Genomic DNA, 27,169 nt, shown 5'->3' with positions numbered 1-27,169 from the left:
AGAAATTACAGACAATACCCTCCCCAGCCCCACATTTACTCTTACATTGAACATATCAGTCTTCCTGGGATTTAATGTGCTGAATGGTTGGTCCGTAAGAAAGACCAAGGCCCGTTTCTGGACAACAGGTCCTTAAAATCCACTAGTCAATGTCCTCAAAGCCATGCTACCCTTATTTTTTAAGTGGACCTGCGCTTTGATCTTATTCAGATCAACCCACTTAACGAGTAGGTACCGTGACACCCCAAGCCACATGGCTGAAATAGTCTCACAAGATGATAAAGACAAGTCTTATGTTTTGATTGCTTGGTAGGTCTCAATCTGATACTATCTGCTGCCCCCATCTGTCTGCTAGAAAACCTATTAGGACCCATGATTACTGCCATCTGGCACAGCAGTATCAGCCCGAGAACATGACTGCCAGGCATCTGAGACCATGAAGTTACTTTAACTAAAGCAATCAAAGTGCACAGGAATTAGCATTAAACCTAGAATCCAGATAGAAGGTAGGTATGGGTATGTAGGAAAAAATACTACTCAGTAGATAATGTAAGGAATGAGTTTCTTCAGTCTCTCATTAAGGGTAGGGCTGGGACCTGGCTGCTATGCCTCAGTAGATTGAGTGCTGGCTTATGAATCTAAGGGTCCCAGTGAGTGTGCATGCCTGGGTTGTAGGCCAGGTCCCCAGTAAGGAGCACACAAAAGGCAACCACACGTTGTATTTCTCTCCTTCTCTTTCTCCCTCCCTGCCCCCCCCTCTAAAAATAAATAAATAAAATCTTTTAAAAAAAGGGTAGGGCTGGGCCCAGGCCCCCAAAGCCTGTCACTTTCACAAACCAGCCCCTACCTTCTCCGCCTGAGCCTCAAGAGACTTGAGGTTGTTGGTGACATTCTTCAGCTCCTCCTCCAGCTCAGAACACTTACTGTGAATATTTTACATACCGCAGGAGAGGAAAGGGGAAGAAGAAAAGAATAAAAAAAAGGGGAGAGAGACACACAGACATGAATTGAACCTAAATGTAGAAAGAGTTGGAAGGCATACCAGGGAAAAGTGAAAGTCCCAGATAATCTGAGCAAGCACCAGCCCTCCTCCCTCTGCCACAGACCACGCCAGGAGCTGGACCGTCAGTGGGTTCAGACTCAGAATGTTTGGATACCGATAAAGAAAATTCTTGAGAAAAATCACTACCAGGAACAAGTCATAACTTCTACCTGGGGTGGAGGCAGGAACATATGCCCAACCCAAGAGTCCCCCAAATTGCCCAAGGAAAGGAAGAGACCCTGTGGAGAGGCAGTGAAGCAACCAGAAAAGAAAAGGAGAAAGATGCCAAGAAGTGGAAAAGAATGGAGCATTCCATGAGAGACGAGAAAGCACTCAACAAGTCAACCAGTGGAGGGGAGGAAGCTGCAAAACAAAAACAAGACCACACCATACATATAACCTCTCTGTGGTTAGTACCTTTTCTTCAGCAGCACTCAGACACTTCAGGGTCTGGTCCATCAGCCTGATCTGCTCATCCATCTCTCGGCAACGGCTGTTAGTGATAAGTCATGGGGATCGCACAAGCCAAGTTGTGGGGAGGGAGAAAGGTCAAAAGGGAACACAGCAAGAAAACAAGCAGCAAACAGGAAAAAAAATTTTTTTCAAAAAAAAATGGGAAGAAAACACCACAATGGTCATGGTATGTCATGTCTGAAGAGAGGGAAATGCAAGGTAAGCACAAATACATATGCACCAGCACTTTGTTACACAAGGCCCAGAAGGTGCCAACAGGGTAGCCATTCATGCCTGCCCTAGCCCTGAAGTTACCCAGCAACTTGGCAAAGTGGTAAAAACAGATAGACTTTAAAGTCAGTGCAGCAACCTCACTGTCTCAAGGGGAAACAGCCCCCCACTCCCAGATGGAAAAACCCAGTAAGGCCTTCCAGTTAACAGTTCACCATTTATTAGTCTTTATTTTCCCTCAACTTATATATAAACACTTTCTGCAAAAAATAAAAAAGACTGTCATTAGTCAAGAGTAAAGTCCAAAGCCATTCACGGGGCCTATAAAAGGACTACAGATAATGCCCACTCTCTAGGCCCTGTTTAACAAGGTTGAATGAATGCCTGCTTATTCACATTAGTGCCCAAGCCAAAGGGGAAGGGAGAGAATGTAGGGTAAAGATTTGGGGACCAAGATACTCACGACTCTGCCAGCTCAGCTCGTTCCTCTGTGCGTTCCAAATCTCCCTCAATAATCACCAACTTACGAGCCACCTACGGGAAGACCAAAGTACAGGTCAGCAAAGCAAAGGAAGAGCTATCTCCTCTCTCATGGTTCTTTTCAGAAGGCCAATGTTATTGACAAGGGAGAACAGACAAAGGTGTCTTACCTCTTCATACTTCCTGTCTGCCTCTTCTGCAATGTGCTTAGCTTCTTTGAGTTGGATTTCCTGGAGTTCCATCTTTTCTTCATCTTTTAATGCTCGGTTTTCAATAACCTTCATACCCCTGAGAGAAACAAACAGTTAGGACGAATGTGGCACCAACACTCTCAGGAATTTGTCATCAGCTTTACTCCAAGGGACCCAGAATGCACGTATAAACAACCATCTCGCGCCTTGACTGGTGTGGCTCAGCTGGAAGGGGAATCATCAAAGTTGCCAGTTCAATTGCCAGTCAGAGCATATGCCTAGGTCGTCAGCCAGGTCATCCGGTTGGGAGCATGCAAGAGGCAACTGATTGATGTTTCTCTCCCCCTCCTTCTCCTTCCCTTCTCCCCTCTCTAAAAATAAATAAAATCTTAAAAAGAAAAAAGACCATTCTTCTCTGCTACTCAAAAAGAATTCCCGTAACACCCCCACCTTAGTTCATTTTGTTTTAAATTTTTATAAAAATAACTCACATTCCGTGCGGTGTAATGTTTTTCCCTCTTTTTTCCTTAAAGATTAAATAATTTATTTTTACATTCCAAAACAATTAAGTATTTAAGTGGTAGTTAAAGGGCATAAAGTGAAAGTTAAATCTTTCTACGTCCAGTCCTGCTTATCGTAAGTAGTCACTTCTCAATTGTTCCAGAAGTGTTTTCCACACATAAGATGCAAAAACCTCATCTCCACTTTCCCACTGCGTAAAGGAATCATGTACTTCACTGTTCTGCAATTTGTTTTCTGTACTTTGTATAATTTGGACACTACTCTGTAACAGCACACACAGCAGGCTGTCTTGCTCATTTTTAAAGCTGCACTATGTTAACGTACTCCCAGTAGGGCCTTTTGAATTGTGAAAAGCCTCAGTTTGATCCCATACAAGACATCACATACCTGTTCTAGTTTAAGTCACATATGGCAAGCAGCCAAGTGGCTATTTTCAACAAAGATGAGTCGTGTTTTGGTTCAAGAACTATGCTTCTCAACCTTGAGCACACATTAAAATTATGGAGGAACTGTAAAACATCCATGTCAAGGCCCCTCCCACAATGGATTCTAAGTGAAATGGGGTGGGATCCAGGCATTCCGATATTCTAAAAGACCCCAGTGGTCCTCATCCCTGACTCCCACATGTCTAACAGTATAGCTGCCACATTTTATCACAACACTGACTGCTGGGCTCTACCTCCAGTTTCTGACTCACATATCAGGGTAGGGGCTGAGAATCTGAATTTCTACTAAATTCCCAGGTGCTGTTGGTGTGGAATCCCACTCTGAGAACCACTGTTTAGAGGGACTAATCTCACAAATAAGCTCATGATTCATTAAGTGGAGGTGATCCTAGTGATCCCATTTAAGAATCAATTCATAGAGAAACACCAATTATAAAAGGGTCCCAGGGTCCCAGTAACCCTGTCTCTCTTCAAGTGCAGAGAATACACAGAACAGAAGGAATGAGGATCGTGCAAGATAGCTAACTATTTTAAAAAGCAGGTCTGCCCTGGCTGGTGTAGCTCAATGGATCGAGCACAGGCCTGAGAACCAAAGGATAGTGGTTCTATTCCCAGTCAGGGCACACTGCCGGGTTGTAGGCCAGTTCCCAGCAGAAGACCCATGAGAGGCAACCATACACTGATATTTCTCTCCTTCTCTCCTTCCCTTCCCCTCTAAAAATAAATAAGTAAAATAAATAAAAAATAATAAATAATAAAAATAAAAAGCAGGTCTATAAGGAAATCTTGATTACAGCCATTATGAAATTTCTGTTGAAATGCACAGGTGCAAGCTTCACCACCCCCTCTACACACCTCTCACTTTCATCAGCAGCTTTCTCAGCTTCCTCCAGCTTTTGCAGGGCAGTGGCCAGGCGCTCCTGAGCACGGTCCAGCTCCTCTTCAACCAGCTGGATCCTACGGTTCAAGGAGGCCACCTCAGCCTCAGCCTGTGTTTGAACAGAATAGAAAAAGGAAGCAGAGGCACAGTGAAAAGGTTAGAACTAACTATGACAGTAAGACTGGGGTTGACTACCATGAAGGAAGCTAGAGTCAGGGTAGAACCTATCTCAGCTCTTAGCTGTAAGATCTGGCAGACATGATTTTATACACACTTGGCGCACACACAGGGCATTTCCCGCCTTCTGCCATCAAGAAACTCCTGGATGTTCATAGGAAGAGTGTTTTAAAGCTCAGTTCCTCATCTGGCCCAGTGTCAGTACTCCCCTTTCTGGACTCCGTTCAAATTCCTGATCACTCGAGTGTCAGAAACGGTAGCCAGTGAAGGGTTCCCACTGTCTTGAGTTCTGGCTTAGAGGTGTTCTCACACTTCAGTGACTTTCTTTAAGTGTCTCAAAAGGGGGGAAAAACAACCAAAATTTCTCAAACAGGGAATCTTGGATTATCTACCAATTTGTACTTAACTCAAATTGTTAACCTCTGATTACCCTACCCTAACCCACCAGAAGGATGACTAGCCAAGAGAATAATGTTTCCAAAATAACCTTCCAAATCAGAAAGTGAAAGAATGGTCCACTGGGTTATCTACTACTCCCTACCTTTTTAAAGTTGACAACAAGGAACTTCTTCTGGCTAAAATTACCTGCTTTGATGACATTTCAAAAAGAACTGGGGGACAAGAGAATGCCTTCTCCATGTCCACCACCAAGCCTCCAAATTTCTGAATTTTGACTCCTTTCTATTCCACTAGAGTCATGCCCTTAGCTTCATGGCCTCACCCTCCAAGTCCAGTTTAGGGCAATCCTCTCCCCGGCCTCCACCCTGTAATCAAACAGACTACAGTCCAAGAAATCCCATGCCTCCTCCTCAGTAATGGAATGGGAAACAGGAAACAGAGGCAGCCGCAGGTAGGTGAATTCTACGGGCAGAAAAGCCTCCCTCCTATGACTACCTTTTTCTTCCCCACACCTTTACTGGTGGCAAGTATGCCAACTGCCACAACCATAGAAGAATTTAATCTGCCCTGCACACTACCCAGTTCAGATGCTTATCCAAGTGCTTGGTAAACACGATCTCTCTTCTACAGCCCAGATTGTGCCTGAATTCTATTACCCTGATTTCCTCCTGGCAGTCAGGGGTGGGGGCAGCTACAGAAATAATCTGGGCCACTAGCCCCTATGGGGAAGGATATAGCCCAAAAGACTCCTGTTAAGAATCAGGTTATTTGACACAAAATTTCCAAATACAAACATGGGAGATTCAAGGGACCAGGCAGAGGCGAGATGGATATATAAGCACCAACCTATAGGAAAAGGAAATCGAGAAGTCTACATAAGCTGAATGTACTAAGAAACCACTTGTGTCTCTAACCATACAATTCAACCTACCACAAGGACAAGTATCCTCTGGCTGTGTCTCTTCCAGGAAAGCAGATGTGTCCTAGGACGACACCCATTTCACCCCATGAACCCAGAAAGTTGTGATCACAAGAACAGGCCAGCCTTTCAGGCAAGAACTATGAAGCACGGCCAGCATAATTCATCTCGCTGCCCTGCCCGCACCCCCATGCCTAGAACTTAAAAAAAAAAAACACCCAGATTTGGAAGAAAGTCATGTATATCAGTCCCCTTCCAGCTCACCAGTAGTTACCCAAAAGGAGCAGAAGATAACAGGCTATGGGGGCGGGGGTGCAAAATTTCCATGACAACAAGCTGGCTCTGGCAATTTCTCCCACAAATCAGTACTGACAATAGAATTCTTCTCAAGGCTGAAAAGGGAGGAGGAGAAAACACATTTTGGTGCCCCGGTGAGAGCATGTACATACTAAACAAGCCTGTGTCAAAAGAATAACCCAAGATGGGATGGGTGTCCCAGCACAAGCTTTCAGAGAGACACATGCCCCTTAGGGTGCAGTGGCTGTTCTCCCATTCTCACCGCCCCCCTCCCAAGGATCAGTTCTCTTTAAAATGAAACAAAAGCTTTGCTGAATCAGGATGTGTTACTATATTCAAAGGGAAAAGGAAAGACACCTGACTTTTCCTTCAAACCAGACCTATGCAAAATGCCTGTCAAAGTCCTGCCGAGAGACCAAACGGGACCAACTTCTGCAAACCAAAATGGGAAACATTAAGTTTTACGCTATTCTAATCACCCTAGGTGTAACATACCAGATGGGATTTTGATCATTTAGGCCCCCACCTCTGCCAGGCTTGGAGGATACACTCCGAGGTCCTTCCTATAGGTAATAATAGAATTCCCCACTGCCCAGGAAGCAAAGATCCCAAGAGGAAAGAAAGGGAAACAGCAGCAGTTCAGTCACAAGAGAAGATGGCTGACAACAGCTTCAGTGGTGAAATGAGTTTGGCTTAAATGCTACCATCCGCCATGCTAAAGAAGTTTCCCCACACCCCTTAAGGCAAGAAACCAAAACCAACAGGGTACTGGTGCTAGGAGTTAGATCAGGGCCAAGGACAGAAGGGGAATTAGCCTAAATCTGGCGTCCTGCTACTCTGGGGTTTGTCTTTTTAGACAAAAGCCACAGATAAAACTCAAAGGAAATGAGTAATGAAGTTAGGCTTGAGCCCTGAGAGTGAAGGACTGCTCCAGTTCACTGTGTTCACAAATATATCTAGCCTGGGAGATACCGTGTCCTTGGGGACTTTAATTTCACCAAGGGGAAGGCAAGCTGGAAGGGAACAGAGCTATCAGCCTCAGAGTAAACAAAGGTGGAGTCTAAATGGAGACACTCAGAGCAAAGGGCTATTTGCCTCTTCCCTATGAGTGTGTGCTCCAGGAGGGGGAAAAGTGAGGTAATCAGCAGGAAAGCAAATCTGAACCAAAGAAAGGTGATAAAACCTGTCACTTAGTCCTCCAGACCCCACATGTAGGAGGAAAACCACACAATAGCCATACATTCCGACCCCTCCAGAGACTAGGAATTTGGGAATATGGCCAGAATCGAAGCTCCTGCTCCGAGCCCACTGACCCCCTCAACAGCATTCCTGAAGTGTTCAGAACACAAAAAGAAGAGATGAACACCATGGGAGGTTAGGAGAGACATAAGGTGAACATTAGAATCAAAAGTGCTTAAAAAGGTAAAAGTTTGCACTGGCTGGTGTTGGATTAAGCATTGGTCAAGGACCAAAAGGTCGCCGGTTCAATTCCTAGTCAGGGCGCATGCCTGGGTGGTGGGCCAGGTCCCTATTTGGGGACGAACAAGAGGCAACCAGCTGATGTTTCTTTCACATAACAATGTTTCTCTCCCACCTCCCTAAAAATAGAAAAATAAAATCTTCTGAAAAATTGGTAAGTTTTATGTTGCACACACAGGGTCCAGTAGAAGTAACACCTGCTTGAGTATGGTAGGGTAATAACATGGATGTAGTAATCTGTAGTTTTAATTTGAACATTTCGCCTCAAATGTCATATGGTGTGCTTGAGTGTGATGTTGTTATAGAATTACATGCTTATGATTTTGTTATAAAAAAGGAGTGTTATTTGTGCCAGACCCTGTATTTTTAACACCATCACAGGAAAAAAATTTAAGGAAAAATGACTACATTTAAATATTATGTTGCCATCTGTTTAAGTTCAGCAAAGAGACTCAAAATTGAAAGTGGGCCCTGGCCAGATAATTCAGTTGGTTAGAGCATCATGGTGATAAGCCAAGGTCACAGGTTCCATCCCTGGTCAGGGCACATACAAGAAGAACTCAACCAATGAATGCATAAATGAGTGGAACAACAAGTCGATGCTTCTCCCCTCCCCCTTCACTCTCTCAAATCAATGTAAGAAAATTTTTAAAAAATTGAAAGTGGGTCTGTAGCACAAAATGCTACATTATAAAAGCTCAATCTCCATGCCAAAGGAAGACAAGATGGACCCCAGAACAACTCCAGAGCCTAGAGTCAGCCAGCTTCCCAACAAAGGCTGAATGTTCACACAAAGCAACTATAAAAATATTAAGTGACAATCTCACTAACAGCATGCCATCAGGGATGTGCAGAGCTTCTGGCACCAGAAAGAGGTGCCTGCAAAACCCACATTCCAGAATGTCCTAAGAGCGTAACAGGTAGCCCAAACACCCTACCACCACCCTTCCCACAGATGTCTCCTCCTCAGGAGGGGTTCAGAGTTCACTAGAACAGGAAATCAAAAGATTATTCTCCTTCAAGCTGGGGAGTAGAAGATACTAGTTTCATAAATATTTAACTATCACCCTACTTCCCTATCTGAGGACTTCCTCCCTAGACCTCAGTTCAGTAAGCAAATGTGACAGGCTCTGAGTGAGGGAGTAGCTAAAGAAACATCTGCAGCTGTCACCCCAAAGTCACAAGGGGGAAAAAGAGAGCCAGGTTTTCCTACAAGGAAAATTACCAAACCCTGGGAAGCATGGGGTGTGTGTATAAGGTATCAATCCATCCTAGACCTTTCCTAGGATGCCTATACTTACACGTTGAGCCTAAGGCTGAAGCTGAACAATTATGGCTACTTCCTTCAGCGGCCCTTTCTCTTCCCCTTTAAGGGCATCTGGTCTCCAGAACAAAGATGAGAAAGTGTCACTAGTTATAAAGTCACCCAGCCAGTCCATCTCATTGAGTTGATAATTAGAAGTTACTGGCAAAATGAACAGAGGGAAAATCCACTTAGAAAAAAAGTGACAAGCTCCCAGCATTTCCATGCCCAATTACAGAAAGAAATGAGTATTCTAACAATCTTTAAGTATTAACCTAGAAGGCAGCTGCCCCCACCCTTTTCCCCCTTAAAAAAAAAAAAACTCAACCACTCCCCAGAGCAGCAACCAAAAAGAAGGATAAAAAAAAAAAAAAAAAAAAAAAACCTACCAAGGGAAAAAACAACAGGGAATACCAATAAAACCATAAAAGTTCTTTCATTGGGTCTTCAAATTTTAGGAAGTTTCCACCCTCACAATCCTCCAAAACCAAAGCTTCAATTCAGGAGATCAGTTCCACCCACTAGACTGCACCCTAGAACTTGGAAAATCTTAAGGTTCACTAAAACTACTCCACCACTTCTAAACAGAAAGCAGTTTCAAGAATCACCATTCATTCCATCAATATTTTATGTTCCAACTTTCCATTGACAAATGTATTGAACTTAAAAGGCACTAGTAGATAATTAGGAAAGTAATACTACAAGAGCTCCCTAGGAACTCATCAGTCTGTCTCCATCAACCACAGTGCCTAGTCAACCAGAAACCTCGACAGAAGTTGGCACTCCATCCGATTCTCTGCCTCACACACTCGCTTATCAGCTCTGCTCGGAAGAAGTGTCCTTAACCGGTTCAGCCTGCACTGATCAATCACACTTCAGCAAAAAAGGCCTGAATGTGGCAGAACATCCTGCCTTCCAGGTCCTCATGGGTAGGGCCAGACAGTTTTTTAGGCTCCTACATTTGTACGGAGTGAAATACCACCTCCTCTCCTCCCGCTTCAAGTCGATTGAGAGTGGATTTAGTTGCTACCAGTGCTCCCGGTAAGAGGAAAGGGCCCCAGACCGGAGGATAGGAGGCGGTGCTGTGGCCTCAACCTCCTTCAGGGAGGGCGCCGCGCTTCCTCTCGGCCGGCTGCTGCCTCATTTCCTGAGCAGGAGGAGGGAGCGGAAAAGCTGCCAGCAGGCCAGACCGGGGGCTTTCCGGTGGTTCCCACCCCCAAGCCCCACCCTTTCACAGTAGGTTAGGCCCTGCCCACCCCCAGATCTGAGAAAAACCCACCTCTAACCCCTTGGGCCGGAAACCTCAAATGAGAGCAAAGTGCCCCCACCTCTTTACATGGAGGAGGGAAGGAGAGGCCGTTGAGCCCCTCCCCCCGGCCGCGCCCGGCTTTGGGGGACTGAATGAATGAGCTGGAAAAGGAAAAGGAAAATCACTTCCCAGGCCCCGTGAGGCTCAATTCCTTTGGAGGTCAAGGCTGCTCACCCGAGCACCCAGTTCCCCCTCGCCCAGTTGAGGTCCAACTGAAGCCAAGCCCCACCCATTCTCCGGGCTCCAACTTCATCCCGGAATCTACAATTCCCTTCAGGGCTGTACTCTACTGCAAATAAAGGGACCCAGTTCCGTGTCCCAGCTGTTCCAGCGCCTGCTCCTCCCTCACGCGCCCTGCTCTCTCGGTACCTGTTCCCGGGCCCGCCTTTCTCCCTCCACTTCCCGTTGGAGGCGCTCGGCCCTCTCCTCTGCATCATCGGCCTGTTGCTGCAGAACCTGGATCTTGCGTTTCACCGCCTCGATGGTGGTGATCCCGGCCATGGTGCCCAACCAGCTCCTGGTCCCTAACCAGCGCCTGGTCCCGCTCAACTTCCTGCCTCCTCCGCTCGGCGCTGCAGCAGCTCCTCACACTACTTCCGCCTGCTCCGCCCTGAAATACCGGAACTCACCCACGACCGGATGTGACGCAATCTCCGCCTCGCCCTCCCACCGCCAGGCAAGCGGGAAGATGGGCCACAGGAGGGAGCCCCGAGGCGAGGAGTAAGGGGCGGTGCCTCCCAGTCGCCCTAGGCGACACTCGCGGTCTTTTCCCTGGGCTAGTAAAGCGGGGCGGGGTTTGGAAAAAGAAAAGCTACCATGGTAACCCGAAGGCGCATGGTCTAGCTTCACTGGCCAGGCAGGCTGCCCACAATGGGTGGCCAACTGCTGTACGGCCCATACCCCCCGCCAATGCTGACCCAGCACCACCTAACCGCTAGGTCACCCTGTAGGTCTATACTCTAAATATGCTCCAAGCCTCTGCTTCCACTCATTCCACGCTGGCTACAAAACCAGGTGTTAAAAAAAAGCTTAGACTTTTGGGGCCTCGACTTCAAAAGAGCCTCAACTCAGCAACCTCCTTTTAAACCCAGCTCAGGTAGGTTCTCTCCCATCTCCTGAAAGTCAGTGAAGGAAAGTGTGGGTGTGGAAGAGATGGGCAGGTTGGCAAAGTTCTCATTCTGTTTGACATCACTTATGAACTTACGTTTTCTGCTTAGAATACTAGTCTTTCTCCTGTTACCTTATAGAGTCAATATGCACCTGCGATTTACCAACCTGCCAGCCCCTCTAAACCTTAAATGATTTGGGACTTGGTAATTAGTCATTGCTTACAATTCTCTTGCGGGTGAGGAAGATCTTATGTCCCCATTTTGTCAGGAAGGAATCCTCTGTGATGGACCACTGGAGCCAGATCTTTTGTGCAACAGCAAAACATGAGTGCCTGGAAAACTGTACTGGGAGACTGAGCCTCCATTCTGTGCTATAACCTTCACCAATTTCACCACAACTTCTGCTTCCAGGTACTCCAAGGAGCTATTTATGAGTTAGAAACTGCCCCTACAGGCACTGCCACGCAGGGTTTTTCAAAGCACAGTGGTAAACATACTTAAAAATTTTGTCTTGTCTTCCCACATTCCCAATAAATAATAGTAATAAGTCTCTCCTCTGTTGCAGCTCTCTTTTGCCTTAGAGAATTAGGGTGTGAAACAGGATTTGGAATTTTAAATCCTAGCCCCCGAAAGGATTAGTAGGTAAGATAATTGCTGCCCTCAGTGCCTGGTTCTAAGGATACTCCCTCTGGAGAGTCTGTCTTCCTATCTCCTTTTAGAAATACTGAGCAATGAGACTATTCAGAGGAAACAACTCAGACAGACAATAATTAGTTTTCTTGGTAGAGTAATCTGTATACTTTGATTTCCAGCCCAGGAATTGAGAAGGTAGAGAAGGTTTCTGAGCTTCAGTAAACTCTACCCTGATTGCCTAAGGGTTTTTCCTACTTTCTTCAGAGAAGTCTGTCCTCCGAGTGCTGGTCAGTAGAGGGTACTATTGTACCTCCCTTGGCCCTAGTGAAAAAGCAGACCTCATCTTAGACAAACCAAAGGGGGAGTTGAGAACAGCATGCATTCCTGAGGCTGTTAGATTTGAACAGATGGACAATTTTCTCTTGATCCAGGGAAACAGGTGTATTGACTCTGATAGCCTTTAAAAGCATGATGGATGGGCGGAATGGTATCCAGTGCTATTGTTTTCCTGGTGACCAACAACATGACAATATATCAACAGGTCTGTCCTTGTCCCTCCTCTCCCCATCCCTCCCATCTCCTGTTCTTAAAATAGGGTGTAATGACTCCATGTCATAAGCATTGCATTCCTCTTTGGCCTTATTTTACACTAATCAGTTTCTGATTTCATTTTGCATTGAAAGGACCTTAGACTTGATTACACAACAAAGCAATGTGAATGTTCTAACTGCCACTGAACTGTTTTTTAAATGGTTAAAATGGCCAATTTTATGTTATATACATTTTTCCACAATTTAAAAAAAGTTCATCTTAGGTGAACTCAGGAAAGAAAAAAGTTTGGACTAACCTTGCCATATCCTTGTCCTTTCTTTGTTCAAGCAGGCCTAGCAAATCCTATGCTTTCCAGCAAGGTTTCTCAGATAACCAGAACTCCCTGTATAAACATGCACTTATTGACTCTCTTCTCTCTTCCCTTTATCTACATCAAAGTAATATGCTCTGTTTACTAGTTCATTAATCTCAAGGGCAGAAACTGATCTGTGAACTTCCTTTGTATTGGACAAAGTACCCTCCCCCAAAAGAGGCATATATTATGTTGCTGATGACTGACCCTTCCTGGCTATTTTAAACCTTGTTGCCTTCTCCTTGTTCAGGGCTTTTCCAATTGCTCTAAACACCTCACTTTCCTTCTTTGACCCATTTGAGGAGGCAGGAGTCAGAAAATTTTTGTGTATAGGGCCAGATAGTAAACGTTTCTGGCTTTGTGGGCCATAAGGTGTGCTAACTACTCCCGTATAGGGAGAGAGCCAATAGACAATATGTAAGTGAATGGGCATGGCAATGTTCCAATAAAACTTTGTGTAAAACCAGGATTTAATACCTCACAGATGGCAGTTTGCTGACCCCAGCTTTAAGAAAAGAAACCTTTCTTCCTGGATCTTAACCAGACCTAAGAGATTTTTGCCTCCTGCCCTTGGCCTTCCTTTCCTATTTCTTGTTCTACATACCTCATATCTTTCAGGGTGCCTACTGACTTGGTGGGAAAGCTAACAAAGGCAAGAGAAGTTGAATGAGTTTCTTTTTTAACACAGAGTTTACATATTTAAATGGTTTTTGGCCCTGGCTGGTGTGGCTCAGTGGATTGAGTGCCCGCCTGCAAAGGGTTGCTGGTTGGATTCCCAGTCAGGGCACATGCCTGAGTGTAGGCCGGGTCCCAAGTAGGGGGAGTGCAAGAGGCAATCACACATGTTTCTCTCCCTCTCCTCTTTCTCCCTCCCTTTCCCTCTCTCTAAAAATAAATAAATAAAATCTTTTAAAAAGTTTTAAAATGGTTTTTGGTAGACTCCTATGTAAATATGAGGTTTTTCAAATGGATATATTCATTTTATATATATATTTGCTATACATATATGAGTATATGAAACAAATATACTGAGTATATAGATGGGGGAAGACCTGTGTGCGTGTACGGGCACATACATAAAACAGGTCAGAATTCATTCCCAGGAAATTCTGTATCTTTCCAATGATATTTACATATTGTCTAGAGCCTTTAGGTCACTCTCTCCCAAGATCCCAAGGTTAGACTTACTTATTTGTTCTCTTCATTGCTCCTGTAAACACCAGCTCAAGCCTACATACTATTTCAGCCTAAGGATTTTCCCAGAGATTTGTTGCTCAACATCTCACAACACTGTTATTAACCTGGCATTGTCCCAGTTTGCAAAAACTATCCCCATGCCTGTTTATTAGAACTGGAATGATCTATCCATTTATACCTAGAACCTAGGTTAGGCAACTACAGCAGGCCATCAAGCACTTGCCCAAAGCCCTAGGGGTAACCTGTGGGGTTTTGGGGGTGTTTTTTTGCAATTTTATGAGAAGGGTGAATCAATAGCTTGCAGTGGCATAACCTTGAGGAAATTATGAATATATGTAATATATATTATCTGCTTTGTGTCTCTGACCTCTGGCGTGGTGTATTTAACATCAATCACCACTTCCCCAGGCCGCTGAAAGTGGTGGAGAACCACAAAGGAGATCAGAAAGCTAACAGCAAAAATGCTAAGTGAGGATTTGAAAACATCTGTGAATGTCCCATTCTGTCTTTCTAGCTATTTTCCAAAACCAAATGTAATTTTTAAAAACACATGCTCTTATTTTTCTGTTTTTAAAAATTTATTGATTTCTTTAGAGAGAGGGGAAGGGGGAGAGAGAGAGAGAAGCATCTATTTGTTGTTCCATTTATTTATGCATTCATTAGTTGATTCTTATATGTGCCCTGACTGGGAATCAAATATAAACCTTCGTATATTGGAACAATGCTCTAATCAACCAAGCTATCTAGCCAGGGCCCTATTTTCCTATTAATTCAGTACTGAGAATAGACTATTTCCATCAACAGAGGACATTATTTTTGTTATTGCTGTTAAGATTCCTATGGTACTTTTCTATATAGTCTCTCATTTATTTTTGTGTTAAACTTCAAGGTCAAAGGTGAGGAAAGTAGGTGATTATGAAGAAAATAAAGTGGAAGGAGAATTTATCTTATTTTCAAATGGGAAAATTCAGCCCTAGAGAAGCTGAATAATTTGTCAAGACCACAGAGTAAGGTCTGGTGGCGATACCTTTACCCTCTAAGATAACCCAACATCTAAGATTCCCTCTTATTTCTATTACAGTCTGTCATTCTAAGGTCCTCTCTGCTGCCCCATGCACAATGCTGCCTATGGCATCTCCATAACAAAAGCAGATGTCCACCTTGGCCAAGATAAATAAACCCAGACAGGGCCAGGGTCAATGTGACCTTCTTTGTCCCATTATGAAATCTGAGCTGACTTTGCTGGGAAGTTAAGAGATGAGAGTTTCCCTATTAATACACATATCTACATGCCAAGCCTTGGAAACAAAAGCTAAGAATGTGGCATGGGGGAGGAGGTGGGATAAGTGATAGCAGTCTGGACTTAGAGTCCCTTCCCTTTGTCCAGGTCCTAGGAAAGATCATTAAATTCCTAGCTTGGAATGAGACAAAAAGGAAATACTTCTGTGTCTAAAGAAAGAAAGTATACACCATTACAAGGGTATGTCAGCATGTGATTATATGCAAAAATGTATGTGGGTATCTATGTCTTATATTCCATGAATTCACAAGTATATATATGTCCCAGTGTGTCTGCAACTTAGTCATATTAACATGAAGATCTTACATGTGTAGATGAAACCCACCCCCCACCTCTCTAATACTCACATCAGCTGCCTTCTTCTCTGCCAGCTCCAGCTTCTCCTGGGCATCCTTCAAGGCTTCAGAATACTTGTCCAGCTCATCTTCAGTCCCTTTCAGCTTTTTCTGCATAGCTGCCAGCTCATCTTCCAGCTATAGGAGCCCCAAGAGTCACACACAAGACATACACACACAACAATGCAGGCTCAGACCCTGGGATCTTCCTTACAGACTCCTCAGCTGAGCTTCTGCTTTATCTTCCCCAGAAAGACATACTTTCTCTCTAGTCACTTCCAGCCAACTGCCCCAGGAATTATGCTGGCTTTGGCCAATGACCCAGTTATCTCTGATCCTAAGATGATCAAATCATGCTGGGTTTCTAAGACTCTGGGATAATAAATACATTAATGTATAGGTGCCTATAATTCCATCTAAGGGCAGAGAGATGGTACATGCCAAGCTCCCACCTTTTCCTTTAGAAAAGTGTTCTTCCAAAATGTGATCTACTCCCGCTTAAATCCAGGAGACTCACTGTATCTCAGAAGGGGCCACTGAGTTTCCCAAGATCACACAAGTAGCCTGAGTCAAGTACCCTAGTTGTCTTCTGCCTGTCCAGTAAGCCTGGGGAAGCATATGAGTTTCTCCCACCCAAATAAGGAGCTGGTACCAATGGCCACTGCCTTTTCCATGAAAATTCTACCATTGCACAGTCTTGCTCACCAGTAAGTGAGAGACACCGGTGCCAGTGCCTACCTGTTTGCTTCTTTCTTCTGCCTGCTTTTGCTCAGCTTCAGCTTGCTCTGCCCGATCCAGAGCATTCTCCTTGTCCAGCTTCAGCATCTGCATTTTTTTCTTGATGGCCTCCATCCTGAGCAGTGACTGTTGGTGAGCTCACCTGTGAACACGGGGAACTGGAGACGAGGGCAAAAAAGGAGGTGCTGCTGGCTGAGTGACTAGGAATCCCCCAGACTTGAGCCTTTATCTCTGCTCATGGCTCCACCTCTTGTTCCTAATATGGTCCTTCAGGCTCCTTCCAGTCCATCATTGTTCTCCAGGGGGAACACAGGGTGAGACTTTGATGAACTGACATCACCAGCAAAGAAAAAAATTGAGAACAGCTGAGGCTGAGTTTAGACAATGGAAAGTGGGGGAGGGGACAGGCTCATGCTGACCTGAAACTTTCCACTCACTCTGGGAAGCTCTATGGGTGTTCTAAAAGAGCAGGGATCAGTGAGGGGAAGAACACTAAAATAGAAGAGGGTACTTTGGCAATTCTAGAATGATAGTTTTCACTCAGAGGGTCCTAGTTGCTCTGCAATTTCCTCTTACCCTCACCTGGACTGTGTTGGATCTGATCAAATTCCATTGATTGGGTTTTACCTTTTGATTCCTGGTATTTAAGAAACTTGAGTAACAGTGAAAGGGGAGATCACTCATGATCCTTGACAATTCCCCCAGATCCCCTAGATCAAATTACTGTGTTATTTCAAGAGTCTATTTGGCAGGGAGACATGTTCCTCCCCCTTAAGAGCCACAGGGGAGGAGTAGCAGGGCAGGGTCAAGATCTGAAAGGCCATCCCAGAGCTTCAGGTGGGGAGGTGGAGAGAATCAGGGCAAGGTCAGAGCAATCCAGATAGGATCATGTCCTCTTTCCCCTTAGTGATCTTTAAATAGAGTACCCACACAGAGCAAGATCTGTATCACTCCCTCTCTTCTCACCCTCTGCTCCCTTCAGGTCCTCCACCCCCACCGTGCACACACTCATCATTCTAATCATCATTACCAGTTCTGTTCTCCCCAGCTTAGTTCCAGGCCATGCTCATTCTTCCGCTTGGACTTGGAGCCTTGTTATTGACAAGTGGCAGTTGGTTCCAGTATACTGGCACTGTGCAATCTGAGAATATACCAGGGGAGGGGGAGACACTCTTCAAGGTGACCAGAGCTATGAGGGAAGGATATAAGTGGCTCTCATTTGTCATTATGTCACGAACAGATGGGTAATGTTAATACTAAGCTCCAGCAAAAATGGGGAAACTGAGGCAGAAGGCAAAACTGGAGTCTACTCTTGAGAGCTTCCAGTCAGTAGAGGTAGGTGGCAGATAGGCCACCATCAGCTGACTCTAGAAGGAAAGGGAAACCAAAGACTCCTACTGTGGGACTAAGGAGCAAGACAGTCCCAGGGTCAGGAAGTGATGGGTAACAAAGGTGGCGGGGGTTAGACACTGGATAAAGAGGAGGAAAACACAAGTACAGTAGAGGATCAGAGATATATTGCTTTTGGTACAAGGGGAAGATATAGGACAATTTTTTTTCTTAAAGATTTTCTTTATTTATTTTTAGAGAGGGGAAGGGAAGAAGAAAGAGAGGGAGAGAATCATCAGTGTGTGGTTGCCTCTCACACACCCACTCCTGGGGACCTGGCCTGCAATACAGGCATGTGCCCTGACTAGGAATCAAACTGGCGACCCTTTGGTTTACTGGCTGGTGCTCAGTCCACTGAACCACACCAGCCAGGGCAAGATACAGGAAGATCTGATACTCAGATAAATGCCACCTCTCTCCTGCTATCACACCAGCCCTCCAGCTTAAGACTGAAATCCATGTAGGCTGTTCCCAAAGGGGTTCTGGAGAGAACAGGTTTGGTAAAAAAGATAGAAGCCCCAGGGCCCCAGAGGTAGGAGGCAGTGTGATGCCAAATTGCCCACTGCTGTAAGAATATGTTTGACATTCAGTTGGTTCCTATTAAACAACCCAATATCAAACATATCACACAGAAACAGGCAGGAGAGCTTTGGTGGTCATCTGCCTCTTCCCCACAGAAAAGAAAGGACAGAGAAGAGACACCAGGTACCAAGCATGGCTAGATGAGGGCCATCTCCTTGGGGAAGGGCACTGACTCCTTTTGCCTCCCAAGACAGCCTGTTCTTACTTCTCTGACCTTCGTGCCATCCCTGTCTCAGCTCCTCTCTTACCAATGCCTGGCCTTTGCTACATCACGTTGGCCTAAACCAGGAAGGACATCTGGCAGGGCTCCATATCCGGGCACCTATCCTTCCCAAAAGCTCCCACTCACTTTCTCCCCCTGATGTCACGGCCCCAGCACACAGAGGATCAGGAGTGTTAGCAGCTCCTTGTCAGCCTTGCCACCTGCTCTCTTCAACTCCCTTCCAGCTGTCCTGGGGCTTTTTGGGGGCAAGGCACGGGGGACTTGCACATCCCACTTTATCCTTCCAGCAGAACTCCTAACCTTTCCAAATCACTTCCACAAGACGGCTGAAGGCCTTCCAGTGGACATCATTCTGGAACCTTTCTGCTCTTAAGTACTACAGACAAGTAGTTTGAAAAGTCAGAAACTTCTAGAATGCTTGGCTGTTTCTTCCCATCATTTTGTCCCTTCTCACCTTCTCCCCATGTCCTCCAGGCATCCTCCTTAAAGTCACCCTTGGATGTCCAGAAGAGAAGAGTGACCTGTCTTACTGGCAGGCTCCAGCCTGGGCTCCAAAGAAGATTTGTGGTCTCCTCTGCCTGGCTAATTGAAACTAAGACTTTGGAAGATCAAAGGTAATGGAGGAAACCCCCTCTGTCAGGAAGCAACCTGCAGTCCTTAGGACTCTCCTTTCCGGAGGCATTTTACAGCTCCTGGGGTGGGTGCTCTAAGGGTCTTCCAGCCTCCTTACTTCCTGGGAGATCTTTCTTCTGAAGAGAATTAGGTCTGTTGAATGTCATGTGGCACGCAGATGCTTCTTTCTACTGTGGCAGAGAGGAGCCCAAGTTATAGCTGCACTGGGGGGCTTGGGTGGAGTCTGGGTGTGGGAGGAGGATGCTCTGCTTTAGCCCCAAGGCCTGTTCCATGTGCCCTTGTTCCCATTAGTCTGAACGCCCTCCTCCCTCCACACACACACATATACCAATTCCACAGTGCCCTTGATGTAAATCAATAGCTTGTCCCAAGCCCCAGTCAATTCCTGTTGTGTGGTGCTTGCCTTCCAGGCGAAGACTAACAAATGGGTATATAAGCCTCAAGGTAGGCTCCTGTCTACTGTCCTTGCTCCTTTACAGCTCTCAGTGTGGGGTTGTGTGTAATTGTTACTTTCCTTCCTTTTTACCCTTACTCTGTAAGTTGTAGTTCTCTTCTCTGGGAAACTTTAACCATCTGGAGAGCCAGAGGCTGAAGGGAGAGGCTGGGAAAAGGACTAGCGGGAGTTGAAAGGACTTCAGTGTTTGGGGCACTAGGAGAACAGAAGGCAAAGACAGGAATATTGATGTAGGAGAGTAACAGCTCTCTCAAAAGGAGACTCTGGATGGCATAACTAGGCAGAAACATCACATGGCCTCTGATGAAAGCTTCCTAGCTCTACTGGGAGTTACTGTCTATGCAGCTATTTCAAACAAGGTTAGGCCATTCTAAACCAGAGGAGCTGGATAAGGCACCAATCAGAGGGAAAAGGGACTGGATGGGTATGATAGGGTGAACTACTCAGCTGATATAATGAGAACAGACAGACTAGGCAAAGAGAATCAGAGGCCATGGGCTCTGTAGGGGGCCAGCCTGCCAATACAGGAGCCAGCCTGGCACTGACAAGCCCTGGGGAGAAAGGCCAAGGTCAGAGATCACAGCAGAGGGGGTGGGGTATTCTGTGGGTCCTAATGAACAGAGGAAAGAAAAATAAAAAGGGGTTGTGAGGAACTGTGGTGGGAGGTGAGAGGTGGCCTTTAATGGAGAATAAAAAGGAAAACTTATTGTGGGGTAGAATGAGGGTTAAAAAAGTAATTTCCCTTTTTAAGGTCTCCCATCAGACTGTCAGCGGATTTCTCAAAAGAGACCTTACAGGCAAGAAGGGGCTGGAAAGAGGTATTCCAAGTCATGAAATCCAAAGACCTACAACCAAGATCGCTCTATCCAGCAAAGCTTTCATTTAGAATGGAAGGGCAGACAAAGTGCTTCTCTGATAAGGTCAAGTTGAAGGAGTTCATCATCACCAAGCCCTTATTATATGAAATGTTAAAGGGACTTATCTAAGAAAAAGAAGTTAAAGAAACATGAACAGTGAAAGGACAACAAACTCACAGTTATTAACAGGCACACCTAAAACGAAAGCAAACTAAAAGGACAGCTAGATCAGGAGTGGAAACATAGAAATGAAGATCTCAAGGAGGGTTAGCAACAGGGGAGTGGGAGGAGGAAGGGGGAAGAAGGTACAGAAAATAAGTAGCATAGACAGTAGATAGAAAATAGATGGGGGGGCAAGAATAGCATGGGAAATATAGAATCTAAAGGACTTGAGACACATGGTCATAAACTAAAGGCGGGGTAATGGTGGGGATGGGGGGTAGGGTGTAGGGGAATGAAAGGGGGAATAGAACAACTGTAACAGCATAATCAATAAAAAAATTTTTAAAAAAAGTAATTTCCCTCTTACCTTCTAAGTCTAGCTGAGCTGATAAATTGACAGAGACAGGTTAACAGGGAAAAATATCCAAAGTTTATTATACAAATGCAAATGGGGGGGGTGCCATAAGAATGAGACCAGAAACACACTGGGCAGTTGAGGCTTACATGCCATTTTGGACAAAAAAAAAGGAGCAGGGGTCTGGGATTTCATGTGGGAAAAACAGGCAATTTACAGGTAGGTAAGAAGAGTGGACACACTGGGAAATGGATTTTACACAGGGGAATCTAGTCAACAGGCCTCTGGATCCTTCCTATCTAATGCTAAGGTGCATATGCTAAGATTTCCTTCTGAGAGCAACTTTTCCATCCATATATCTTAGGCAGGAAAAGGGGGAGAGTCAAAGGTTCTTTCTGAGTTTCTTGTTTCATAATGATCAGCTTATAGTCAATATCCCTAAAGACACATTTTGAGTAGCAAAAGTTTCATCCCCTTCAACAGGAAAATGTCATTTTCGGTTACTATTTATTGGACAGTATGTACCACCCCTCTGCTAAATGCTTTATTTAATCTCCACAAGCAACCCGAAAAGGTAGACATCATTCTGTGACTAGAAAGTTAAAGCAACTTGTTTAAGGCCACACAGGCAGTGACAGATCCGAGATTCAAACCCAGACATGTTGCGTTAAAGCCTCTTCTCCTAACGCCAGGCTATGTTGCCTGTAAGAGACAGAGGGCAACGGAGAGATTCGAGATGAAAGAAGTGAAGGCGTGATGGACCTCCTGGGAACCAAGGGCAGGGGAACAGGCGGAAGAAACGGGAGACCGTCTCAGGCTTGTGCTTTGAACCCAGGCCCTGTGCATGTGGTTCCATCCTCTATAAAACTCCTCATACCTGTCATTACTTGTTCATCGCCCGCCTCCCCACCAGCCTGTGAGCTCCACGTCTTGCTTAGTGAAGACCTCATGAGTAGTTACTGACTATAGATAAGAGGGCTTGGGAAACAGGGCTGATGGGGGCTAGAGGATGAATGAGTGGATATATAGGACAGAGATGGAGACAATAATAGAATGGAGAATTACATCTAAGCTGTATAAAGGGATTAACATGGGAACTGTGACATGCCTGGGCTGCAGGGAATCTCTCGAGAGGGAAAAGGGGGTATACTTACTGTATGCCAAGCACTGGGCTTGCTCTCCACCTATGTTATCTTATTTAATCCTCTTAATGTCTTTATGCAGTGGGTATTGTTCCCATTTTCAGAAGAGAAAATTGAGGCTCAGAGAACTAACTTACAAATGGTAACAGTTAGGGGAATCTAGACTTTGAATCCACACCTCACTTCCAACCCATGCTCTTCCCTCTGTACCCTGCTACTTCTCTGTGCTCATCAGTACAGTATGTAGGGAACAGGAAAGAGCAGCTCTGAGAGTTGACATAAAAATATATACATTGGGTGATGGAGATAGACTTGTGGGAAAAGGGAAAGAAAAACTGAGTTTTGCAGTGGAGACATAGCCACAAGAAGTTGAGGGCAGGAAAAGATCAACATGAAAGGACGAATGACCAATTTGGATGTAGAAGCAAGGTGAGAGAATAGGAAAAAGCATTTGAGAGTGATTACATCAGAGAGTGATGATGTGCTGAGGCAACTGTTACTGACTTTGAAATGGGGGTCTCTCCATAGATAATGGTTCCCAAAGGGAAAGGGGTGGGAAATGGAAGTTTTATTTTATTTTTAGATTTTTATTCATTTACCCCTAGACAGAGGGGAAGGGAAGGAGAGAGGGAGAGAAATATCAATGTGTGGTTGCCTCTCATGCACCCCCACTGGGGACCTGGCTCACAACTCAGGAATGTATCCTGACTGGGAATTGAACCAGCAACCCTTTGATTCACAGGCTGTGCTCAATCCACTGAGCTGCACCATTACACCAACCAGGGTTATTTTATTTTTTAAAGGGGGGGGCCACGGTTTCTCTGGTTTAGGATGTCATTTGAATGTAAAGTGACTCTTTACATACATTTGTATTAAAGCAAGGTATATATATATATATATATATATATATATATATATATATATATATATATATATATATATATTGCTTTTCCAGTTTTGTTTTTCAAATTTTGAATGTCTTTAGATTTATTGCTCTTTCCAGTCCCTATAAATTCCACAACTACTTATTTCCTTACATCTGTTATATTACCTGCCTGATCTCTGAAGGCATTTGAGAATGGAACCCTGTCATTTTGCAGAGGTGTGAATGCAAGCTCAGAAAAAAGAGACTTATCCGAATATCCATAACTGCCTGGCTGAAAACCTAAAACCCAGACCTCCTGATACTCAAGCACCACAGTGCCTGTCGGTTGATAGCTACATTCGGAGTTATCTGTCCAAGTGTACAGAAAAAAATCATTGTAGGTGAGATCTGAGAGGTGGTGAGCAAATCCAAGAAGTTAGATATTTAGACAACAGTGAATGAGCACTTTTGAAATAAATCAAGATTTAGGACTGCAAGAATGAGCCAAGTGGTCTAAGTATAAACCTTACAGGGGTGTCCAATGTTCTGGCACCTCAGCCACACTGGAATAAGAGTTGTCTCAGGCCACACATTAAATACACTGCAACACGTATTCACAGGAAAATCTCTTTATGTTTTAAGTAAATTTACGATTTTGTGTTGGGCTACATTCATAGCCATGCTGAGCCACGAGTTGCATACCCCTGCAAGAGTTTAAGAGCTAGCTTTTAGCCCTGGCTGGTGTAGCTCAGTGGATTGAGCACGGGCCTGTGAAGCAAAGGATCACTGGTTCGATTCCCAGTCAGGGCACATGCCTGGGTTGCAGGCCAGGTCCTCAGTAGGGGACACATGAGAGGCAACCACACACTGATGTTTCTCTCCCACTCCTCCTTCCCTCCCCCTCTCTAAAAATAAAAAATAAATAAAAAGAGTTTAAGAGCTAGCTTCATTTGTTAAACCAAATCAGGATTCTCTCCCATTGTCCATCTCTCCACTTCCCCTCCCCACACTTACATCAACACTGCATATCTCATTCTGACCACAAGGTGTCACTCTTGTTTTCACCACTGTTTTATAGATTGTTTTCCAAATAGCATCAGGGCTTCAGAGGTGTGAGTGGGCAGGGGACTAGCTCCAGGTGTGTTTTGGAAAAGAAGTTCCAGGTGGTAGGGGCTCAAGAAGGGCAGGTTACTGGGCATGATGAAAATGAAAGGACAGTGTTTCAGGTGGTATCAGAGTCTCTCCACATAAAAAGCTTTGCCCATCTGATTTAGTTCCTGCTGGTACTGCTGATGCTCCTTTTCAAACAGTTGGTGCAGGGCAGCCTGTCGAACCTGATGGGGAGGGCAGAAGAAAGTATGATATTTGCTATCTATTTCCTCCCCACTCCCTTTCTTATTTTCTTCCCCACCCCCCTTTCTCCCTCTCTTTCCCAGGTTGCTTTTCCATCACTCTATCATGTTCTCTTGGATCTGGACTTAAGCTGTGACATAAAGAAAGTCAGCTAAGAGGCAACACCATCGGAGGAGAAGCCAATTTTTCTCCAGGAGTGAAGCCCCATGTTCAGCAAATATTTGCTGAGAACATACCATGAACCAGGAACTCTGCCAGGCACTTGGGATACAAAGATGGTGACATGACAGCAACCGAAGACCCCAGAGTCTCACAAGATGAGGGCAAGACTGAACTTTGGAACTATGTGATGTTCCATCCTCAGTTGAATGCAAAGAATCTCAACAAAAAAAGAGTTTAGGCATTTAGAATTAAAGAATTCATGCTCTGGTGTAAAAGTGAAAACCTTAGAGGAAAACACAATGGGATAAGTAACGGCAGAAACTAAAAGCTTGGGAATCCCAATGGGCATAGGCACAGAAAATAATGGATGAGACTTAAGGTCACTCTTGCTAGAACTCACCATCAGTAGTTGCTTGTTTGCCAGTGCCAGCTCCTGTACCATGATATCCCTCATCCTTAGGGTGGCATAAGGGTTTCTCCTCTGGCTCAGTGTCATCTGCCACAGACAGTGAGTGTGTGAATTTCGCCACCTGCCCCAGGTATATAAATGGATTAGAGTTAGGAGTGGAGACAAAAACCCTGTCAGTGAGGTTGCTTCACCAAAAGCCTCTGTAGGAGTCAGAAGACTGCAGACTCCTTGAAAGGGTAAGTAGAATTGGTTTAAAACCTATCAAGTACATTATATTCTTTAATCATCATAAAAACCATGTGTCACAGATATTAATTTTTGCTTTATACAGACAAGGAAACTAAAAGTTCAGGTGAATTGCCCAAGTTAACTTAATGGCAGACCTGGGTATCAAATCCAATCTAAGAATTAATTCCTTCCATCATACCGGTCATTCTCAACCCTGGCTAGACACATTTTGGAATGATTTGTTAAGGTTTTTAATACATAAAGGAAATATACATATATATCATATAGTGTGTACCCTTTGCTCAGATGACCCCATGGAGTTTTTAAAAATCAAGTATTGTTTACAGATGAGTAGAAAATTAAATCCATACAGAAATAAATAAAAAGCAAAAGCTTCATTTGTCTGCCCTAGGCCTTCTCAAGTTACCAGTTTCATGTCTCTCTAGAAAAGTATTTTAATATACCAGTATCTTTCTTTTACATAAAATCATATTTATATAAGCAGTATTGCTTAACAAGTTGGACTTTTCACATCAGCACAGAGATTTCCTTCATTCTATTTAAAGGCTGCCTAGTATTTTTGTATCATACTATAATTAGCTGGGTGATTTTGTTTTCACTTTTTAAAACAGTGCTGTTATGGATATGCTTATGTATATACATTCTAGTACTTCTGCAGGTAAATTCCTAGGAGTTGCCAGTTCAAAGGGTATGTGAAATTGAAATTGGTCAATTTCATCAAACTGCCTTTGTAAAAAAGGCTACCTTAAACTTAAATCCCACTAAAATTGTATGCATACTTGTTATCTTAAATCCTTGCTATCTCTGGGTATACCTGTGAAACCTTAAAAGAAGTCTTATCCTATCCAATCCTGGACCATTTTAGTCATAACTTCTGGGTTTAAGACCTAAGTATGTGTTTTATAAAAAGTTCCTCCAAGAACCTGGCTGGTGTAGCTTAGTGGATTGAACGAGGGCCTGCAAACCAAAGGGTCACGGGTTCAATCCCCAGTCAGGGCACATGCCTGGGTTGCAGACCAGGTCCCCAGTTGGGACCTGCAAAAGCAACCACACATTGATGTTTCTTTCTCCCTCCCTTCCCCTCTCTCTAAAAATAAAATCTTAACCCCAGATAAAGGAAATAGAGCCCGGTCTTTTCAGTTTTCTCATTCATTCAACAAATACTGCATCCCTACCACATGATTAGTACAATGGCAGGCAACAACTACTTGCTCCAATTTTCCTTTAGAGAATGGTAAGCAAAGGGCAATAAAAACCATTGTCTATACAGCCTAACCTAGCAGGCACTAGGAAGCTGATCTCTGCTAGTGAGATCAGAGCTGCTTCTGGCACCCCCCATACCTGCCTTCCTTACTGATGAGCCCCTAGCAAGATGAAGCAGAGCTGAGAGGTGGCTCAAGAACAAGAGGGTAAAAGGTCAAGCTGAAAGGTAAGGGAAGAAATAGAGATTACCTGTCAACCATCTTCTGAAGTCCCATGGACCTTTGAAAACTCTGCAAGAAAAGGCGGTTATGATCCGTCTTTATCTCCAGTACCTCACCCCCAGTACCTTACTCTAGTGGAGTTAAGATCTCTTTCGAGGGGTCAGTTTTCTAAGGAAGGTGGGAAGCTAGCTCTGCTCTTTTCAGAATGGATCAAAGGGAACAGGTAGGGGTTGGTATGGCATAAATACCTGAATACCTACTATATGCCAGAGGTAGTCTCCCATTCCTGTTACATCAAGGGCCTCTCTCACAAACCTCAAGGGAAATCCCCCCTACCCAACCCCTCCTCCCAGTTCTGCATACCTCTTCTACCTTTGTCCCCTTATCCGTAGACATGTCTACAGACTTGCTTGATATGGTCTTGGGAGACTAAGCATGGTTTGGTTCAGTCACCAAGGTTTCAGTTGTCATAGCAACATTTCTGCTTCCAACAATGACCCTTCTAGTTGATTGGTCACCTGGCCTGCTGCCCTGGAGTTCTGAAAGGAATCCTGGTTCTCCAGATG

The 27,169-nt window shown here is 44.6% G+C and overlaps 2 protein-coding genes and 1 long non-coding RNA gene across 18 annotated transcripts in view; 1 reads left to right on the top strand and 2 right to left on the bottom strand.

Moving 5' to 3' along the window:
- Positions 1-16,556, bottom strand: part of TPM3 (tropomyosin 3) — a 28,041-nt gene extending 11,485 nt beyond the window's left edge. For 3 of the 15 annotated variants that reach the window (XM_037162430.2, XM_053666268.1, XM_037162424.2), the window contains exons 1-5: positions 10,498-10,737; positions 4,221-4,354; positions 2,377-2,494; positions 2,190-2,260; positions 1,460-1,535 (exon numbers count right to left, since the gene is read on the bottom strand). In XM_037162430.2, coding sequence (XP_037018325.1) covers positions 1,460-1,535; positions 2,190-2,260; positions 2,377-2,494; positions 4,221-4,354; positions 10,498-10,629 — 531 coding nt within the window. In that variant the 5' untranslated portion in view covers positions 10,630-10,737. Of the gene's footprint in view, positions 1-847; positions 924-1,459; positions 1,536-2,189; positions 2,261-2,376; positions 2,495-4,220; positions 4,355-10,497; positions 10,740-15,618; positions 15,745-16,344 lie in introns of those variants that run through there. The other 12 variants (XM_037162427.2, XM_037162422.2, XM_037162418.2 and 9 more) reach the window with 9 other exon arrangements.
- LOC119061775 (uncharacterized) lies at positions 10,764-24,911 on the top strand. 2 transcript variants are annotated; one of them, XR_005084852.2, is made up of 4 exons: positions 10,764-11,224; positions 11,506-11,648; positions 19,013-19,152; positions 24,443-24,911. It is a non-coding gene; the product is annotated as an uncharacterized LOC119061775 (long non-coding RNA). The 2 variants fall into 2 exon arrangements; XR_008391813.1 differs by lacking the exon at positions 24,443-24,911 and adding an exon at positions 20,377-20,475.
- Positions 23,888-26,691, bottom strand: CFAP141 (cilia and flagella associated protein 141). The gene is made up of 3 exons (XM_037162436.2): positions 26,632-26,691; positions 24,922-25,051; positions 23,888-24,340 (listed from the first exon to the last, which is right to left on the bottom strand). Exons 1-3 carry the CDS (start codon positions 26,655-26,657, stop codon positions 24,239-24,241), a joined length of 258 nt encoding a protein of 85 aa, XP_037018331.1. The 5' UTR covers positions 26,658-26,691; the 3' UTR covers positions 23,888-24,238.
- Between the last annotated feature and the right edge of the window lie 478 nt (positions 26,692-27,169).

The sequence above is a fragment of the Artibeus jamaicensis genome, unplaced genomic scaffold, assembly GCF_021234435.1.
Source record: "Artibeus jamaicensis isolate MK-2021 breed Jamaican fruit bat unplaced genomic scaffold, CSHL_Jam_final contig_447, whole genome shotgun sequence".
NCBI lineage: Eukaryota > Metazoa > Chordata > Mammalia > Chiroptera > Phyllostomidae > Artibeus > Artibeus jamaicensis.
This window is presented reverse-complemented; position numbering and strand designations above follow the sequence as displayed.